This window comes from Perissodus microlepis, chromosome 3 (assembly GCF_051167445.1).
Source record: "Perissodus microlepis isolate ML-2025 ecotype Zambia chromosome 3, ASM5116744v1, whole genome shotgun sequence".
NCBI classification, from domain to species: domain Eukaryota; kingdom Metazoa; phylum Chordata; class Actinopteri; order Cichliformes; family Cichlidae; genus Perissodus; species Perissodus microlepis.
Window position 1 is genome coordinate 39,357,777 of NC_140463.1, and position 21,434 is coordinate 39,379,210.

Here is a 21,434-nt window from a genome sequence, read left to right on the forward strand (position 1 = left end):
TTCCATAGCATTACAAGCCATATGAGGCACAAAAGTCATTAATGCTCAATATGGCCGTCAATGTATACAACATACAGTAAAACCTGCTTTCAGGTGGAGGTAAGCTAATAAAAATGCAGCAAATGGATGGGAAATTTTGGCTTGAAGATCAGCCAAGGTCACTGATGTTCCAGTAAATAGCAGCGAGGACAGGAAATGATGGAGAGATGTTGAATTCACGACTTTTGGAGACATTGTTTTACAAAAGCACACCAGGTCTGGCTTTGTCAAGTGAAGTCTGGCATGGGCCCAGCAGCAGTCTGAGGCTGTGATTGCAGCCGAACGTCTCCATCAGAGAGCACTAGAAGGTAACGGTGGGATTAAAATGGGCACTGCTGGCACATACAGGCGGGCAGGGTGTTTCTTTCTTTTTTTTTTAGCTAGGCCATTGTTCCATATGTGCTCCACCTGCGCCTCTCAGAGCCTCGCGCCAAACACACGGCCGGCAGGCTCCACCATCCTCGCTGATTGGAAGTTGCCATGGTGATGCTGGAAGCCGGTGCTGAAAATAGGGGGGGTGTGCTGTAAATCTCAACATGGTATTTTTTTAATTTAGGAAATTGGCAAAGGAAGTGTAGTAAATGAATCGGCGTTAATAATAATTCACATATGGGACAAAACACAATTAGGCTGCTTTTGGCTACAGGCAAAGAGAAGACAGCTCCCTCTAAAATGTGATCTCATCTCATCAAAGGCACTTCAGCTTTCCCAGTAGTCCTGAGTGAGCAGATAGTACGGCTCTATGTGATAATGATGTTTATGGAAATAATTTGACTGAAAGTTATCACTGGACACAAAGAGCAGCGAGATGGAGACATCAATCATGCAATGATGACCCATAAATTGATTCCTTATCAGCTCGTGTAAATGGATGGAAAGAGTGATTCAGTGCTTTGGTTTATTAAATAGAAAACCTTCTCCCTCCCCCTGTGGAATGCTCACCCACTACCAGCACTGTTTTGTTTCATAAGTTAGCTTTTTTTTAAAAAATAATTATTTCATTTTTTTATAAATTTGTTTGGAGTGCAGAGGAAAGCCGAGCAGCAAAGCTCACCCGTAGCTTTTAATAACATGATGGCCACCATCCAGCTTCAGACGAGTCCTGGGATTGGCTGATCCCTTCACACTCTGGCACCTGGAGCAAGCCTGAAGTATATGTATGTGTGTGTCTGTATGTGTGAGTGGGAGAGGGAGAGGGTGAAAGAGGCTGTCATTGGTGGCTGCACTATTGGAGGCGTGACATGACGAGAATCAAAGGCCGTCACCTGCAACCGAGTGAGAAGAAAAATCATTAAAATGGTTTCAGGCCAAAAGCCTTTGCATAAAATCCGAAAACTTTTAGTTTGGGAGAGGAGAAAAAAACATTTTCTCTTGGTTTTAAATTCAAAGTTCAAAGTGCATTCAAGGAAATTCTTGGCTTAGGTTTTGGTATTTGCAGCAGGTGTGAGGGAATACGTGAGGAGAAAAACCTTCCTGACTAAAACTGTCTGCTTTCGAGTTTGTATTAAAAAGACAAAGCTGCAGCGCTGCCCGCAACACTCAGCGGTGACCCACGTATTTGTTTATGATTGGCACCTCCCGTCTGAAAACGGCTGTGCAAATATGATATGTACATTTGCATGTTTGTTGTCATTCATTTCACCATTAATCCATAATCCAAACTAAACTGGCGGTAAACAGCATTGCGGGGGGAGGTGTTTGGTTGTTCAGCTGTGGCTCCAGGATCATCCAGTGATACATGCAAAATGGGGCTTTGGGTCAAGATCACAGCACAGATAGAAACAGATCAACAAAAAAAAAATCTCTGCCGTTTTCTCTGCACAGAAATCCTCAGCAGCGTTTTCTATACTTCTCAAGTTGGTGTTGTTTATGAGACTCCCGCACCAGCTAAGCTGGCGCGGAAGTGACCTTTCCGAGTCATTGAAAATGCAGAGTAGCTACAGACAAACTGACCTGCAGAGGAATTAGCCGCTGCTCCTTTCGTCTCCTGCAAACCCAACAGCTTGAACACGCCTGGGCGCTGCCTCACAAAGGCGCTCTATGGAGGAGGCCTATTAATCTTCCCAAAGCCTCAAAAAAGCAAAAGAGTCAGTGTGGGCCCCTAAGTCTGGTGCCCGGGGCCCGCAGAACGGGGGTCCTTGGCAGGCTCTGTGGGGTCAGTCTTGGCCCTGGATCAAATAGGTGGGGGTGGGACAAGGGCACAGGATGGTGTACCTGTGCCCTTTAACAGATGCCAGGCTGAGGCCGGCTCCGGGGAGAGGGGAAAGGATCATTCCTGGTGCTGCTGGCCTTCACAAACATCAATCAGGATGTAGCTGTTCTTCCTCCATCATTAAAGAGGAGATAGAAAGAGGGTCATCTGAAAGCGCTGCACCTTCTCCGTCTGATATTTAAGGGCCCGGAGTGCGACTGAAGAGAGCGAGTGACACCTGTGATGCCGCCACTGCATTACGGAGAGAAATATTTTATTAGGAGTTTAATCTTCTGATACATGAAGCGATAACAGCTGACAGTACAACATGCAGATTGCGAGTGTGAGTAATTATTTGCCTGCACTCTGAGTAAATATTGAAGCAAAATAGGCCCGTTCTGTATTTTGAGCCTTTCGCGGCATGTAAAAATAGCAAGAAATGATCGTTAAATCTTTAAAAATATAAGTATTTAGTAGTTCTCTACAAACATCTGCTGAAACACATTACACATACTGTTGCAATGGATGATATATTCCTTCAGAAAGATGTGAAAGGAAAGAGGAAAGGTTGTAAAAGGTTGCTGGCTTCTAGTGGGTGGGGCTTTTAAATTAAATCAGAGGCCCAGGTGCAAGAAGGCATGAAAGGAGGGGATCTTTTTCCTTTTTTTTTTTACTTTAACTGAGCCAACACCTGCCTTTAGCTTAGTTTACCTTTTTGGGACTGGCTGCAAGCAGCAAATCTTAACAAGAATCTCTGTATTAAGTACTATTTAGGCCGGCTGCTGGTGCTGAGAAATCTACTTAAGCTAACCTGACTTAAGGTAAGCCCTAAATAACCCAGTGCCAGCAACCTTCAGTTACTTCCTGTAAATCCTTTACAGGCACACCCGGTGTTAAAAAAAGTAGAGCTTCTAGTCATTCACTGTCATGTCTTAAATATACATACATGCATTTAAGTGTGTGTGTATTGTCAACAGCGGGCACCAAACCCAGTGTTACTCAGAGGGTGTAACAGTCTGTCACAAACGTTAAAAGTTAGGCACTGAAATAATCTTTTATAAGGGAAACATACAAATATAAAGTGCTGTAATTAAAAATGAATTCATTACTCAATAAACTCAATTATGCAAAACCATAAATTAATATTGCTCATCTCAATATACAACATAAATGAATAAGACCAAAAATAAATCCAAAGCCATTAAATAAGGTTACAGTTGTGAAGCCTCGAGCTGTTTTCACTATCGCCGTCGTCAAGCCAGAGGCACGTCTGACCGAGGAGCTATTGAAGACTGTAATTTGCAAAATAAGCATCTAGTTGGATTAAATGAGACTTGGAACTGATATTTTACAGCATAAATTTATGAGGAACCTACTGAGGTCAAAGATCAAGGGAAACAGGGGCTGTTTTTTTATGGCCTAGACAAAAGCGACTTCTTTTTGCCACCGGTTGGCAATCAGAAAGAATGCAGGTTCAAGGCTCTCCTCTTTAGGCTTCACTTTTCCAGCATCTGCAGTCTTTTAAAAGAATTATACATGTGGAATTGGCACAGATGGCATCATGGAGGAAAAAAAAGCAAACAAAACACCAGTTCTCTGCACAGCAAATCTGTCTACCGTGGACACAATTCACGCAGAATCTACCTCCAAATCATCATTTTATTACAGTCCAGTGATTTATTCTGGTACATTTAAATGATAAAAATTTAACTTTCATCACATTTTAGAGCACAGAGATTCATAATCAGTAAGATAAAACTAATAAATTCAGATTATTTCCTGCTGTCTGTTTGACTGTTTGATCCCTAGGGGTGTAGTTTTGAATTCAGCATATTTGCGGAGGGGCTGAGGTGGAAACCAAATGATGATTTCTCCTTAAATAAACAGTCTGTAATCAAGTTTCCTGAGCTCTAAATGCACAAACAATAAAGAGGAAACATTTAATTTGATTTCTGTCAAGTAAATCTACGAAAAGCGAAACCCTAAAATTATCCTGTTATTGCCTTAATGCTTCACTATCCTTCAGCTGGGCCTAATGCCTCTTAAACAAATAGACCTTGCTCAGGCTTTTCAGTGTTTGTAAGGACTTGTCAGAATAGATGTACCCTGCTGTGGCTGCTGCTCTTTTCCCCCCACAGCCTGCAAGGACTGAACAGAGCTCTACTGTGCCTCGGCGGACATTGAAATTCCCCCGACGTTTGTACAGTGAATTCCATTTCCGTGCCTTTTGATTCATACTTCTTTTTTCCTCCTCCTTTCCCCCTGTGAAGTACCTTTTTGTCCCCTGTTTGAACTTGGGTGAAGAATTCATCTGCAAGTGGAGGTTGGAGGTCAGACAAAATGGGCGAACTGAATGACTTAAGGAGCGGCGGAAAGGGAAAAATATGAGGAATGGTGGCATGCATTGACAATGAATAAGATTAAATAAGGTCTGCAAGTGATGGCTTCCTCTGTTAATGCGATTAGTGGAAGTGGGCTGTTTATATAAACGTTAATGGGAATTCAGTTGAAAGAATTAATGGTGATGAATATCCAAAGTTCAACCAATCCGACCTATGAAGAAGAAGGAGCTCAGAAACCGTTACGCTTTAAAAACATTGTTTTATTATTAATGTTCTTCTTTATTAGCAGTAACACGTGCTCACAAGAGTGATGGCAGCTGGTCCGCGACACAAACTCATCTAACTGGAAGCTAAAAAAAGAAAGTCAGCATGAACTCCTGGACTGGACGCTTTGTTTTTGCTCCTGTGCCATACACTCTAGCTGCTCAGCTTTTTCTTTATAATCAATGCTGTCCACATTTACTATTGAGGTCAGCTCTGAGCAGCTTGTTCTCATCACAGTGAGGTTCATCTATAACTATATGCGGTTTGTGGATTAGGGGATGAAAGAATGCCACTGACTGTGAAATTGCCTGATTTTTATCGGGGATGTTGGTGAGCAGCTGTGCACAATCCTCTGCCCTAATCTCGGGGCTGGAGAGGGGACTGGGCAAGGAGGGGAGGTGTTTGTGTGTGTTTTTGTCTCCCTGCATGTGTGTGTGTGTGTGTGAGAGAGAGAGTGTTGCGTGCATGCCAATGTTGGAAAGGTTCTGAATGGTTGTGTTTATGCATGATCCTTCAGAAGGCTAGTTATCCCTGATAAGTTATCCCAGTGTTGTCCCAAAATCGGTGGTGCTACAGGGATGCAGGATTCAGTAGATGACTGTGGCGACAGCTTGGCTTTTTATGTTTCAGTTGGTAAAGGCCAGTAAAAAGATATGTCATAATAATATTATTGATGCATTGACTGTATAATCCTGTCTCTCCACTATCTAACCAAGTCTAGTCCTAGAGAGGAAATCTAATTAAAGTTCATGTTGCATAATAGTGAATCCATAAAACTGTATTCTGTCTACAAAGTTTCATATTAAATTAAATTCAGTTTGACTTAGCACTGAGTCACAACAACAGTCACCTCAAAACACTTTATATTGCAAGGTAAAGATCCTACGGTAATACAGAGAAAACACAGACAACCCCCTCTGAGCAGGCATGTGGTGACATTGGGAAAGAAAAATTTCCTTTCAACATGAAGAAACGTCCGGAAGAACCAGGTTCTACAACTTCCTGCCCACCTATTTGAGCAGACAATTTGCATGGGGCATTTGAATGTCACTAAACTCTGTGGTGTTGTGCTCAGTTTACTGTTTTAGCTCTTTTGAAACAATGCTCAGATATGCAAAAGGCCCAGCAGCAACTGGGAGGCAGACAATTAGCAACTCAGTCATGGAGCATGGAACAACTACAAAGCGGGATATTTTCCTTAGAACGAGCCAAAATGTTCCTCTCACCCATAGCCTCCTGACTTTACGGCAGTAAAGATATTCACAGGTGAAAAAAAAGAGTTTTAATCTCTGTTTTTAATTTTCCTCTTAATGACAGCTAGGTGATTTCTTTTTATAGTTAATTATTAAATTTAGGCTTACTGTTAGGCATTATATAGCAAGTGGAAGCTGCTAACTGTTTGCTAATTACTCTGCTAGTTACTGAACTGGACCTCTTTACAGTTTTTGTGGTGCTGGTGCCTTCTGGACCATTTTTAATGGAGTTAGCTAACAAATAGTGTGGTTTGCCATGTGGCACAGCCCATTCAAAAGTCCATACTCTATTTTTGGTAAGTGGAGCTCTAGTATTTTACTGAGCTACTTAGCCTTGCTAGCCAAACTTGCTAGCATTAGCGGAAAACTTTACACCATCTTTTCTAAACATGGTCACTTCTGGCAAGTTTGCCATTATGTTAAATTTGAGTTTTTAAATCAGACTTTACAAAGCAATGTGCGATGCTATAGTATCTTTTATTTAGCCTAGTCTGTGATTTATACATAGAGTGGTTGAAAATATATCCTAAAAAAACAAAAAACAAAATAAAGTGCATTACCATTTAGTACTATTTGAAATGTAATTAGATTTTTATGGTATATTTATGGATTTTTTTAACAATGTACTAGCAAAAAATTTGGAGGCAGTTTTACATGTTTTGTGGATTTATTGTTTAAATGTCTACACTTTTACTAAAATTTGCACAGCACAGTAGTATAGCTCTTTGGAAGTCATGTTCATACATATACATTTATGAAATTAAATGTTTTAGAGATTTCAAATGTTTATAGTAAAATACACATTTGGTAAAAAAAAAAAAAAAAACTCCAACTCACAATTGTATGAAGTGTGACCACTTTTTGTGACCAAAAAGAAACAAAGTTACAGAATAGGGAAATACAGAAAGTGTCATTCTGGTCAGTTAAATAACATATACAATCAATGTAGGAAGTGTGTGTGTAGATTTATGTTTCAGAAACATCACAAGAATTTCTTTTTTCAAAGTGGATGCAGAGTACAGGGTTTGTCAGTCTTTGATCGTGTGTTTGATGTATTTCTGCCCACATATAGAAGCATGCTTTGTGTGGGCAACGCATGACACTGAAGTTCCCTATCTCCTTGTCTCTCTGACTAGGGAATTATTCCATGTGGTGGCGCTCAGATATTTGCATACACAATGATTTGAGGCCTATCTCGGTGGCCGTGCCCGATGCACGGACTGAAATAAACGCAGCAGGTGACAGGCAAACATATGCCTCGAATGCCATGGGGTCCCGAAGCCGGATCATCTCCAAAGGCTAACTGGCAGGTCTAAGTAGAGACGGCATTAATACATATTATTCACAAAGAGCATGATTGAACAGAAAAATGTGCCCGGCGTGTACCCAGCTGCTTTGTTGGCACACAGCTCAGCCTCTGCCTGGGTTTCAAGACTGAGCTTGGATTTAGCCATGCATTCACTGAATTCCCCATGCAGCTCTTATTCATTCATTCAAGCACAGGCAGGGCTATACCAACAAACTGGTGTCTGTGAGTGTGAGAAAGAGTGTGCTCATATGTGCCAGTTCCTGAATGGGTGTGTAAATCACAGCAAATTTAGATTTTTGACAAGTATATACCGTAAATATTTGCTGTTCACAAATGTGATTGACGTGATTTAAAAGCGCCGTTCTAAGAGGGTATTTATTAAATTTGTAAAACACAGAGATGGTTGCATTGTGGCAGCTAAACAAAATGATTTTCCCGGCAACATCAAGCCTTCTTTTACCCTAACATGCCTAATATTTCTGCTCTACGCAGTAAGCCGGCTTACAGCTTTCATTTTCTTTCCTTCAGATTCATATTGACATTTCTTGGCTGACGCGAAGATCGAACACATGATTCGTGTTTGCAGCCACAGCAAGACGTAATTAATTGATGTGCTCATCTTCTGATTACATACATCAACATGTATGGATACATTTTTCCAAAGCTTGCCACCCAGTCAATAGGAGGTCACAGGTGCATCTGTACTTACAGATGTCTTCAGACTGTGGGTGCGATGGCCATATCTAGAGATATGACGCCCTCTAGAGGGAAACATTTGGAGGTTTTACAGGCCGAGACTTGCTGGCGTGAGCGCTGCCTTTCTCTAGAGAAGAAGCTCATAAAAATGAGAAACACACAATTTCCTCACTAATTATTAAAATTGTGGTTGAGTTTAAACATTTACAATTGTGAGCGAATTGCTGCAAATTCAGTAACAAAAAACTGTTAGAAGCAGTTTAATCTACAAAATTACAGGAATACTAACATCTAAGTTTTCACAAAGCAAAACTATATGATGCTAAAAAACTGTCATTGTATTGTATATTACATATAATTATTCAAACTAATGCACTGATACAAGTTATCCTATAAGAGGAGGGTTAAGCTGGATGTGGACTGTGTAACATCCTTTCACTTATTTCTCTGAAAGAGAAAACAAAGAAACAAAGGTGTTTATGTATTACAACAGATCACAGCAGCTATAAGTCATAATTGAACAGAATATTAATAGTGTCTTTGGAGCCAAACAGAAAATGTGAGTCTGGCTTAAATAATCAAAGAAGTGGATTTCATACTCACAATCGATATAGGACTTGCATTCACCGTTTTTCGGATTTTCGGAAAAAAGCCGTCTGCAAAAGAATTAGGTGAATTGCTGCATTATTATATTTGCTTACTGGTACGTCAGTGTACAGTATTTTTTTTGTTTCAAGCAGAATAATCAACAGATGTGATTAAATGATATATTAATGCAGCTGAGCCAAACTGTCCTACTGCAAGTGAGGTAAACGTACCTGCTGTGCTTTAAGCGGCTTGCTGTAAAAATCAGACTCTGCTGGTTGGTTTCCTCTTTGACTTCCATTCACCGCAACACCTGGGGGAGAAATTATCCAATATGCACTGCTGAACAGAGAATCATTCGGTAAAAGAAAATAAAGGACTCTCATTTAGCGCTGGTGAAACTCACTAGATCAAAACACAAGGCACTGGGGATTTGATTAAATAACACTTCCCGGAGGATTAATTTCCCAGCACTGCGACTGGAGCTCGAGAAACTACAAAGGCATGCAAACACAGATTTCCTCTGCGCGCGCTGAGATAAGTTTTTAAAGACTTACTTGCCGTGTGATGAACGATGTTGATTTTATCTGTAGGGAGAGAAGACTTTTTAAGCCATTTACAGTATACAGTTTAATACACTCATTTGTACCGGGGTTATTTATTCCATAAACTTAATATTTTAAAGAAAACCAAAAAGTCTCTGCGATGACAGCACAGTTTAGCCCACATAGGAGAATATTTACCATAGACGCTGTCGTCTGCCTCTCTGTTGTTTATGATAGTGGTTCTCAGATGGCTCAGCTTCTGCTGTAGAGACAAAGATCAGTGCTTCAGTATTAGACTGACTGTACAGAAGGCATCCAGGTCTTTATACATTCTGAGATTTCCATGATGGATCCGTGTTATGTTTACACTGGCTAAGACAAAGAAAAGAGCGCGTTTCGCAGACTCATCATAAATCTTTCGGTGCTTTCGTGGAGGTCCAGTGGAAAACATACTGCAAATATAGTCCAAGTATGCAACAACAGAGCAGAACAAAAGGGTGGAGGTAGTTTTACTGACGATATTAGTCCGCAGACCAATAAATCTGCTCTTTGTACTGCGATGCATTTCAGAGAGCAATATACTTTTAACTGTTGATGATGTTGATGTTAAGGTGCTACCTTGATCATTTATCACTAAGTCTGTTATAAGATGTGAAAAGTAGTAAGAGTTAGCGCTGAAATGCCCAGGTGAAAGCTCCTTATATCAAATATTGAAAATTTGTGTAGCAGAACTGGTGACTCTTTAGTCGGACTTTGATACAGTGTGATTTCTGTCGCTGTACTGATTCTTCTCCTCGAGTCTTACATTTTGCAGGTATTGTGACTTGACTTCAGTGTTAGGCGGGAAACAAATTCCTTTAGCTTCTACAAAGGCGTCTACCGCTGTTTTACAACCTCATAACCTGTCTGTGTAAAGCACAGCAGTGCACCATAGACCAGACCTTATAACTTGCCTCAACAGGAAAAGCACAGGTGTTACTAATAACATTAAAAATGTGTCTCAAAAATGAGATGGTGAGCCAACAAAACCAGGACCCTGAAATAAAAGCAGGTACATGGAATTAGCGCATCATCTGTTTTATTATTTCCTACTCTGACGTGCCAGAAAGTATTAGGCGAAAAAGGTTTGTTAAGGCAGATGGAGCCCGAGCACTTCATTGTAAATTAACATTTATATTAACTGCAGCCTGATGAAATTTACAGTACTGTGCGAAAGTCTCAAACCATCCTTCATGTCTTTATATTTTGCAGCAATTTATTCAAAAATCTGAAAACATAACTGGAAAGTGTATAAGGAGTTTGTGCAATTCTAACGAGCTCGAATATCAGTATTTGGCATGACCACCTTTATTTTCCTGCACACACACAACTCTCTGAGGCAAGCTGTCTTGACAATAATCCTTTATTTATCCAGGTAAAAATCTCATTGAGATTCAAATCTAATTTCCAAGACAGACCTGGCATCATGGCAGCAAAAAGTCAAAACACAAACACACTTGTAATTTCTTTAAGGAACGCATAAGGGTTAAGTAGTCATCAGGAATAGTTCTCCAGGCTTCTTGAAGGACATTCAAAGCTCTTCTTTGGATGTTTTCTGCCTTTTGTTCTGTAAAGATGATCCCACACTGCTTCAGTAATGTTGAGGTCTGGATTCTGGGGAGGCCAATACATGACTGATTATGTTCCATTATTTGTGTTTTCCTTTATCCAGTTATGCTTTTACTTTATTATCAGGGCGTTTGGGATCACTTTCATGCTAAAAAATTAAGCCCTTTTCAATCAGACACTTTTCAGGTTGAATTGTATGGTGGATCGAAATCTGATGGTACTTTTCTTTGTTCATAATTCCACCAATTTTGACAAGATCTACAACACCACTGGCTGAAATGCAGACCAAAACCATGACAGAGCCTCCACCCGGTTTTACAGATGGCTGTAGACTCTCACAGTTTGGATTCATTACTCTATAAGACGTCTTGCCACTGATTTTAAGTCCAAATTGGCATACCGTCTCTTCCTGTTTCCCTTCCTTAAATAAAACTTTTTGACAGCTACCCTTCCACTGAAACCATTAGATGGAAGGTCCAGATGCATCTCATGTCCTGTGTTAGGTCTTTGGTGGATTATTTTTTTTCTATTTCTTAAGGACTTGACTTTCTGTAGATAGTTTTTTTTTTGTAGGCCTGTCACTTCTTCTTTTCCCCCCACTTCTCCAGTTTTTTGAAGTTTTTTATGGACGGATGGCACATCAAGCCAAGGCATGCCAAGTTTACGGCTAAAACCTCTTTGGGAATCACCTTGTAGGTGGAAAACTACATTCCTTTCCTACCCTGGTGTCCTAGTGTTGCACAGTTACCTGATAATGAATGGGTACACCTTCCCATCATTCCCCTATCTGGAACTTAGCAGCAAGTAACTTGTGTTGTGCTTCAAATCCTTCACTACAGCCGTTACAGTATTTTGAGTGCACAAGTTTCACATTATTATTTATGAATTTATAAAGAATGCCAAAAAAATACTAGGTAAAAATACCCCTCAAAACTGGACTGTGGAGCTATTAAAAACTGCTCTCCCTCTCTCTATCATTGCCTTCTTGGTTAACAACATAAGGCGCCGATGCAGGGTAGCTTGCCGAAAGCTCCAGATTTGACAGACTTATTTTTTAAGGCACAGCAGCTAAAACCACCCAGGTCATGTGATATGTGCTGTTTGGTGTTTGAAGAATGTGTGCGTAGAGGCTCCTTGAGTTGCAGGTGTTGACGAAATAGAGTAGCTTCTGGAAAAAAACGACAGCCAAATATTGTAAACATCATTTCTGTTACTTTGTGGTGCATAACAATACTAGAAAACAGTACCATGTCAAAATTTACATGCTGCTGAAAATAAATCCTTCCCTTCAAATGTGAGTTTGTCATATTTTTGGCCCCTCTGGCTTCCTGTACAATTCATAACAGAAACCCTATTTTAATTCTTCACTTCTTTCTTTTTTCTGGCCTACAGAGATCTTTAAAACCCGAGGGACTGTTTTCTTTATTGTGACACATGGTTCCCCAGATGCATACCACACTTGCCTGATTATTCAGTATTTGTATTGTATCGTGTGTGGACCTGCTCGCTTCCTTCAGATCCCTTCATGTGAGTTCGGTCAGAGCGTGCAGCGATCCTACCTGCTGCTTGGCATCCAAGTCTTTCTGAACGTGCTGCCAGTCGCTGAAGAGCTCGAGAGCTTCGTCCACAGTAAGTGAGCCTGCCTTCACCTGCTGCTGGAACTCAATGAGCTGCTGAAGCCCGTCTATCTGGTTTGGCACAAAGGTGTCGTAGGTGGTAGAGACGCTGCCTTCTCGCCCGCGTGCTGCTGTAAACGACAAGCCCATAAAAACAATAAGCAGGAAAGTTTCAACATGTTTACTCCTGTAGATTATAAAATAATCATAATGTAATCCTAAAATATCCATCCATAAATTCAATAGCTGATTTCTAGTTGGGAGAAGATAGAAGGAAGAAAAGCCCGAGTGTAATACCAAAGCAGCTGGTATCCATAGTCGGGTAATGTGAGTTCGCTCAGCACATCTGTGATGTCTGTGAGTCACCGAGATTGTAAGTAATTTTCGTGGCGAGTGTGATGATCTGTGGACGTGTCATTCAGTGTCACTAATGGAACAGCGAGGCAGACAAATGGCTTCATCTCTCTGTAGGTGCTCACTATTGCAGTTCATCCTTTTTTTTTAAACTTCTTGGCATGTGGCTTTGCTTAAATCATTTTATTGCCTCTTTTACTGCGTGTGTACCCATTACACTGCTGCTTTAATTACTGCCTTCCCCATGCTGATTACTGGAATATTAATCAGTTTAACAGAACACTACAAATTATTTCATAGCGTCTCCATTAACTTATATCATCCAGCAGGTAATTTTAATAGACAAGAAATTACAACAAAAAATCAGAGGAAAGTATTTATTAAAAAAATGATTGGTACAGTCTAATCTAAAGTGACGATGTCAGTCGTAGCCAAAGAGGGAAATACAAGCAACTGTTTAAAGACATCGCAAGCATGAAAAAAAGCATTAGCTGCTTATTCTAGCTGCAGGGCTTGTTTGTTTCAAAGTTAATGAACTGCGACTGTCTGTCCCAAACAAAGCAAAGAGTAAAGCGGCAAAACATATCAAAGCTACTTGCATTAGTATGCAGGCGACTGCTTAGTCAAGCCTGAGAATAAAACCCTGATATATCTTCAGGATTATCTCAGCATGGGTCTGGAGACTGCAGATTTTTAACAGAAAGTCTGCATCACTGAGGGCATGAAGTTTGAAAGATGCAGATGTTTGGATAGCTTGGATTTAAAGCAGCACACAGGCAGAAATAAGGGAACGCTATCGGAAGAATGTCTTCATGCAGCAGTAGTTCATGGAGTTCTAGCTCTAGTTCAGGGGTCCGCAACCTGGCTCATGTGAGCTTTGAACAAAAAAATATTGCAAACTATACGAAACAATAGGAAAAAAGATTACATCTGTTATCCATCTGGCTGTGTAGCGGCTAAAGTGGCTCTTTTGATGTTGAAGGTTGCCGACCTCTGGTCCAGTTTATACACACATATCCCAGAAGCCACTTTGTTGGTCCGCTTGTTCAACTGTTCATTAGAGCAACCAATTTAAGAGTCCAGCCCAGTACTGACAGAGCATACCTAATAAAGTGTGTATGCATTTAAATGATACCAACTGAAGGGCAAATTGTATAGGATGAAACAGGATTAGCACTGGTTTTTGTAAATGATCACATACGACTGGTTAGCATTGGTTTCCTAATGATGTTACATAAGTTACAAATATTCAAGTAAAGTCCACGTACCTTAAATATTGTACTAAATGACTGTTGTACACATTGATCACATGTTAGTTATTGCTCTTATTACTATATATTACTCAACACCTACCTTGTTTAGAGGGAAGTGAGTACAGATCTCCATCGCCTGGTGTTTTCTTCCTCTGGAACACTGTTGATGCACAACAGTTTTATGTAACATTGTGCTAATAATGTGGTAAATATCTCTGTAATTTTCCACTAATTATCTTATTAGATAATACTACTAGAATGATGAAAACCAGATCTGAATCTTAAATTTTTTCTAATTTGTGCCTGCATTTTAACTGTCCTGCCACACGATGGAGCCATGATCTAAATTTCAAAGCACCCTGCTTGAGGCTTGTTTGTAGCTTAGTTAAAAAAACACACCCAGCACTGTTTCAGAAATGACAAACGTAGTGACATCTGAATATATGTTTAAAAATCTCAAAATAAAAAATGCAGGATCTTGGCTCTTTGCAAAGAGACACAGTTGAGCTCTGAATTGAGTTAGACACTCTGAATGATGCTTTTGGTTTCCTGTCAGCGCTCTGAATGAAAGACTACACTGTTTTAGCTGTCAGAGGCGGGGGAGCTGCGGCCGTGTGACTGACGCTGGATTTCAAATTCAGCATCCACACCCTGGAAGATAATCCCAGCCTCTGACTCCTCTGTGACAGCATCTCCTCTTTTCCACTTCACGCTCAAACACGACCTCTCTTTCCTGCCTCGCTAATACAAGCCCGGCTTTGTGGCTTCATTCAGCCTCGGAGTGTCCATGTATGTTGCATGTGCAGAACTGCCTGCCCATGGGATTGAATTTCATTCACGTTTTCAGTCTCACTGAGCCCGAGACGTCGCTGCTAACAAAAAGAAGACTCCTCAGTGTTTCCACTTGTGCCGTGTTCTCCAATAACTGGCTCGTCGCCTAATCCTCCACCGAGCCTCATCTCTGCCCTCACATCTTTGACTGCGGTGGTGGGAGTTAGGGGCAAAATGTGATCCTTGTGTGGTTTGAAGCTCCTCTGTCTCAATAGATGGAAACCTCAAAATCCCTCTCCTTTCTCTTGTGCGCTCTGGGGACAAGGACGATGGAAAACATGTGTAATGACTTATTCTGGCTGACTTGGCCTTGATCTGGCCAAGATTGGTTGCAGATGGCAGCCCGGTAGTTCCCTTTCTATTACTGAGAGGATGGTTGGGGTGCAGCGAACTCAGTGGTGCACTCAATTCCTTGTTTTGCTTCGTAAATCCCACCGGGAACGGGGTCGGCTCAGTAGATACAAGCAAGCTCACTAAAGAAAAAAAAGGGGCGCTATTTACTGAGCCGCTTTAATTAGTTTCATCCATTTAAATGCACGTGAATGTGAGAGGCGGGCGTAATATTGTCTGCGGTAATAATTAATTGCGGCCCCGCGTGTTCATTTTTGCATTTGCGAGACGGAAAAAAAGAGAAGCCACAGCTGTTTTAATGATTTATAAGCCTTGATAATACCAGTCACTTTTGGATGTTTCATCTTCATGAAATATTCACACAGCTGTAATTGAACAGTTAGGGACTGCGGGCTCTCAACGCAGGCAAATGGGTCTTTCTCCAGACTCGCTCGTGTTTGTTTTGTGACGGGGAGCGACTATGTTCTTGTGGTTTCTGAAATCAAAACAAACTGCATCACAAAGCAAGCCCTCTTTTCTCTATTCAGCGCTCTGCAGTGCTCTGCTGATGGTGGCGATGCACATTCCAGGCCCTTCCTCCCCCCATCCTGCATAACTCAGAATCATAATCATCACTATTGTATCTGTCTGAATGAGTGATGCAAGAAAAGAGTCTCAAGTTACCTTGAGTGATGTAAGGGGTTTTGCTGTCCATCAACTGGGTGCCTTCAGGCCGGGGTGTGGGTGCTGGTGGGCGGTTGGCAATGACCACTGCTTTTGCTTTAGCTGAATTCAGGATGGTGTCATATTCACCATTCACCCCCAGCGGTGCGTAGAGATCTTCATCCTCCCCCTCTTTTTCCTCCACCTGTTGAGGTTTCTGTGTGTCTGTGATGGAAAGATTCCCTGACACACAGAGTGTTTACTGCACTAAAGCCTCAGAATCATAATGGATGCTGCACATGCCGTTTTTTGTTTTGTTTGTTTGTTTTTGGCCACTTGTCATTTCACAGCTGATCAGAAGCAATGCTACACGATGTCCCCATCATTGAGGGGACACGAAATGAAAGGAAACACAACGTAATCATATGCCGGGGAGCATAAAACAATTCCATTACTGGCTTTCCTTCTGCCCTCCCTCCACTTCCCATCAGTTGCTCACTCACCTGCACTGCACATCATTTCGTACACGCTGGTATCGTCATTGTCCCCGCCTGAGCCAGACATATTCTGCAACAACAACAGAACACCGAAATGCATTTCTTGCGCCCGTCCAGGAGGCCACTTTAAAGGATATTTGTCTTGCATTGTGATACAGTGCAGCAAAATGTGGATTACTCCTTAGCTCGCTCTCCCTACTTTGCCCGCCGGCTCTTTTTCTCACCTGCGCTCTTAGGCTTAGAAATTGAAAGCTCAGAGCACAGATGACTCTCCACACACCACCACAGGCTGATATCTTCTTCCGTGCACTGATTTGATATTCAGCATTTCATGTCAGCTGTGACAAATGTCCAGATTATTAATCGAGCTTTCTCACTGCATCCGTTAGGACTTGTGGAAAAGCAATTTCAGGGGGCTATAATGTGAATTACAGAGGTGTGCTTGTTACCCCGCCTGCTGGCTAACAGAAATCCGTTTTCTCTCTGACAACAAAAGCTGCAGCAGACTAGGCCTCTTCGCTAATAGCACGCTGAGGGACAGACAGGGGTATGATCAGGGTAATTATGAAATCAGACTATCTTCCCTTTTCAGTCTAAACATATCATTTAGTGAGCAATTCAAGACCCCTTTGCTCCATATCAGACCGCATCTATAATTAGGATGAGAAACAGATAATGATTTGCTGCCATACTTCAACTTCTGATAGAGATGCACATTCTGATATGACTAACAGAAAAAAACAGACAGTACCACTACATTTTTAAATAAAAAAAGCTTTTTACTGTATTGTAGCTTTTGCATCGAAAGAGTGAATATCTTTTGATTACAGCTGACCCCGCTGCTGCTTTACGAGGATACATTTTGAATGCAGCAATGTAAATCTGCAGAATGCATGAGATACAGCTCATTTGGATCAAAACATCCACCATATAACCCGCCCTGCTGCGTGTGCCGTTCCCAAGCAACACAGCAAATCATGACTCAATTAGAATATTGCACTGTTCCGAGTACTGCAAATTACACATCGGCTGCCATGAATGCATTACTTAACAGTAGAGGTTCATAACAAGCCCAACAGGTGGAAGGGACGGGTTAATTACCACCACTCGATCATTGAATTTTAATAGTCAGATGCTGTGCCGAAGCACAGTGTGGTATTTTCAGGGGTAGTTCTGGACCGAGGAGGGGTATTTGTTTACTAACCACAAATGCTAAATCATTTTAAAGACGCTTGAAACTGCAGAAGCCCCACTCATTCCAGACAAATTCAATATGAACCGCCGCAGTCCAGACAGTATACATCTAACATGGGATAAGGGCCGTAAATCTGCCTTTAACGGCTGAAATGGCCAATTCACAAGCTTGCTCTTCGCTCGGCTCTCAGCTTTAGCGTGCTCGCTATCTTTTTGCATACTGGTGTCAGCATGGGAGTGTTTGATGTGTGGCAGATTGCAAAGTGTAAAACTGAACATCACACAAGTGCTGTGCAGTTAAAAATCTGTCCAACTTGTTGTTTTTTGCCTTGGCATAGAACAGCTAGTTGAGCTGGCGAATAAATACTTCACACTTCTGTAAAGCTAATTTTGCTCAGGAATGTGTTACCTTCGCACTTTTCTTTTCACACAAAGCCAACCATGTATTATTGAAGGCTAACACAGCAAGCATAAATCAGTTGTGCTTACATCAATCTGCTGTCAGTGGCAATGCTAAGATGTCGGTTACATGTTTACCATAGTTGACCTATTCTTATATTAAATAACAAACAACTGGGAATAATGTTTTAAACCAGCATTTTACTGTAAAGAAAATGCCTACTTTGATATATCAATAATTTATCCTTCTTTAAAGGTGACTTGATGCTAAGTGACTGCCCCAAAACTAAATTAAGCTAGCACTAGCCTATGTTAGCGAAAGTGTGTATCAGACAGATACTGATAGTGACATTTTCTAATGGCTCATCGTATGTGTTACTTTGTCCTAAATGAGACTATTAATTATTTGTTCATTCATTTCCATGGCACTCGCACAGCATACAGTTAGCATCTCAGTGTATACCTGAAACGCCGCTAAAAAAATGTGTAAAGCTGCACGTGGGTGTTCAGATGAACTCGTTTTCTGTTAGTTAGAAGACATGTGGACTAAGGAGCCGTGAGAAGAAGAGACTATGCAAAATAAAAGCTTGACTAGAGTTGTAATATTCACTGAAAACATTATACAACATTAACACTTTAGAACTTTTATGTTACTATCAACATAAGTTGACTGTAACATAAGCATTATTGTACAACAACCCATCCATTCATCTATTTTCTTCCACTTACCCAATTCAGGGTTGTGGCGATTCACGCTCACATTCACAGCTATGGGCAATTTAGAATCACCAGCCCAACAGGTGGAAGCCCAATTAACCTAACCCCACTAACTTCATGTTTTTGGACTGCGGGAGGAAGCCAAAGTACCCGGAGAGAACCCACGGAGAACGTGCAAACTCCACACAGAAAGACCTAGGCCACATGGTGGATTCAAACTCAGGACGTTCTTGCTGTGAGGCAAGAGTGATAACCACCAAACCACATTAATTTAACCAAATATACCCCATATCATAAATACAGTTTGAGTAAGTTTGAATCTAGTTGTGATTTCACTGTGTAGAGATCTGTGTTTCCACAGACGTGCATTAGAAATTAGAGTGTAGAGGTGCTTCAATGGATAGCCACTGCCATATCTACGCATATATGTCTCTATTAATATTTACCATACTATGCTGAATAACATCGTCATGCCAACATTTGCTAATTAGAAACAAAGTCGAGAGATTCATCATGTAGGACTGTGAGATAAAACAACAACAACCTAATCTATTTCACAAGAAACTTTGTCAAGCTGATTGAACGATGTACAAATTCAGGGGATCTCTAAATTCAGGCTTCAGCTTCTTCAACCTGTTAATATCTGCAAAAGCTTTTGATGGAGCTCCATCCAGTAGCTGATATATTTCAAGTGTTTCTAAACCAGCTATACTAGTCTGGATGATTAAGTGCTTGGTGAAATGCAATGGATATGCAACATATAGTCTGGTAATGAGTGCTAAAACAGCGTTTTACTTGAGGAATATACAAATGTTAAGCAAATCTCTGGAGCTGATGCCTATTACTGTGCAGTTACTAATAAACCAAACACCTTATGCAAAATATGGTCAGCTGATATAACAAATCTCACGACCAGAGTCTAGGACGTCACCTAATTTGGATTTTGTGAATTTGAATAGGTGGATACACGAACAACACATAAAACGTTCTTTGTAGCCATCGGGTGGTGAAGTTGCTAGCTGATTTGTATTTATCGAGTTGTGCTCTGCACTCAAAGCGCACACAGTGAAATCTTGCAGCATGAGCACAGAGTCCATCGAAATGCCAAGTGACACTCAGCCAGATTTGTGACCCAGTTCTGAAATATTAAATAAGGAATATGCTGGCTTGTGTAAGTAATTGAGTGAGCACATTGCAGTCTGAGGACATAAACATTGTTGATACCAGCGGAGCATTTTCTATATTTGTATTCTAGTTATGCTCTCCCTGAATAATTCAGCTTTCCCCTCTGGAGCAGTTCACAGCTAATTAACAAAGAAGTGTTGTGCCGGGGCAGACTAGTGGATCTGACGCAGGCCCTGTGAGTGATTCGGCCCGTCTATGAAGCAGGGGGCCAATCCATCTAGGATTTATTGACAGAGTGCTGCTACGCTGACGCCCAAATCACTGATGCATCATGGGTTGATTAATTGGAGGTGGTGGGGGGAAACGCTGCAGATGATTTAATGAACCGAGGACAAAAAAAAGGAACAAAACCCACAACACAATCATGGCTCTCATAATTTCTCCTCCAGGCCACATGCAAGAACAGTATGTGTTGTTTTTAGCTGTCGAGATGAATACCCTCCAATAAAAACTGCCAAGAAATAACACTTTCGTCTGTGTGCTGTATCTGATGTCTGTTAGGTTGTAGCTATAGACTCCTTTTTGATTGACCTCCGTATGACTCGACCGCTCCTCTGTCAGTTCCGCTCCAACGACTTATTGTACGCTCACAGCGAGCACCCGCTAGACCGCTCTGATCGAACCTCGCTCACTCTGCACTCACTCTCAATTAGCAGCGTTGCCAGGGGGATAAATACATTTGCAACAGCTGTTGGAGTGCCAGGGCTTTCTATAGGTTAGCCCGAGGCATTAATAAAGCAAAAATGTTTTCGACATCATAAGGAAAGATGAGGGGAAATTGACATTTTCTGACTGAGCATTAAGTCGCAGTATGTCTGAAACAACCTGATTGTAATTTGTCTGATTGGCTGCCGTAGCTTTTATTTTTTCCTCTGTTTCTTTTTTTCTTTGTCGTCTGTGCCTCCCTGTCTGTGTCTCTTACCTCCTCTTTTATTTTGAAGTATATTTTCCATGTTGTTGTTCTTTTGTTTGGTATATCTGTGCTTCATTCCTCTTCCCCACAGAGTGTATTTAGTTTGTGCTGTCACATGAAGCTGGTTATCTGCTTGATAAGCTAACCCAGAATTTATCGATCTAGCTATGAGTGTGTTCACATAAAAAGGGGGGTGACATCTGACCAGTCACAAACGGATAAGGATCTCTGGAACATAACCTGTTCTGGAGCAGGTGATGTCTGCAATCTCTTAAGAGGTTAACAATATGAAAACACACAGTTAGCCCTGAAGTTACCTGAATAAGCCCAAACCTCTGCTCATCATCTTCTCTTAAGCTGATTTTATTTTTATTCCTTTTGTGGGGATTTTTGTGTTTTTCAATTCAATTTTATTTATACAGCGCCAAGTCACAACAACAGTTGCCTCAAGGCACTTTATATTGTAAGGTAGACCTATATATAATAATACATGTGGAGAAAAACCCAACAATCATATGAGCAAGCACTTTGGCAACAGCGGAAAGGAAAAACTCCCTTTTAACAGGAAGAAACCTCCGGCAGAGCCAGGCTCAGGGAGGGGCGGGGCCATCTGCTGTGACCGCGTGGGATGAGAGAAGGAAGACAGGATA

General features: G+C 41.2%; 1 protein-coding gene across 4 annotated transcripts in view; it reads right to left on the minus strand.

Moving 5' to 3' along the window:
• Positions 1 to 1,099: 1,099 nt before the first annotated feature.
• The window catches only part of LOC146391435 (B-cell scaffold protein with ankyrin repeats-like), a 28,956-nt gene continuing 8,621 nt past the window's right edge, over positions 1,100 to 21,434 (minus strand). Inside the window, exons 8-18 of one of the 4 annotated variants that reach the window (XR_014799930.1) lie at positions 16,383 to 16,446; positions 15,901 to 16,122; positions 14,156 to 14,215; positions 12,392 to 12,579; positions 9,423 to 9,486; positions 9,237 to 9,266; positions 8,913 to 8,992; positions 8,698 to 8,750; positions 8,108 to 8,541; positions 1,993 to 2,482; positions 1,100 to 1,304 (exon numbers count right to left, since the gene is read on the minus strand). Coding sequence is in view for 2 of the 4 variants with exons in the window: in XM_084924396.1 (XP_084780522.1) it covers positions 8,718 to 8,750; positions 8,913 to 8,992; positions 9,237 to 9,266; positions 9,423 to 9,486; positions 12,392 to 12,579; positions 14,156 to 14,215; positions 15,901 to 16,122; positions 16,383 to 16,446 (741 nt within the window). In the remaining 2 variants the exon portion in view is untranslated. Of the gene's footprint in view, positions 1,305 to 1,992; positions 2,483 to 6,714; positions 8,542 to 8,697; positions 8,751 to 8,912; positions 8,993 to 9,236; positions 9,267 to 9,422; positions 9,487 to 12,391; positions 12,580 to 14,155; positions 14,216 to 15,900; positions 16,123 to 16,382; positions 16,447 to 21,434 lie in introns of those variants that run through there. The other 3 variants (XR_014799931.1, XM_084924397.1, XM_084924396.1) reach the window with 3 other exon arrangements.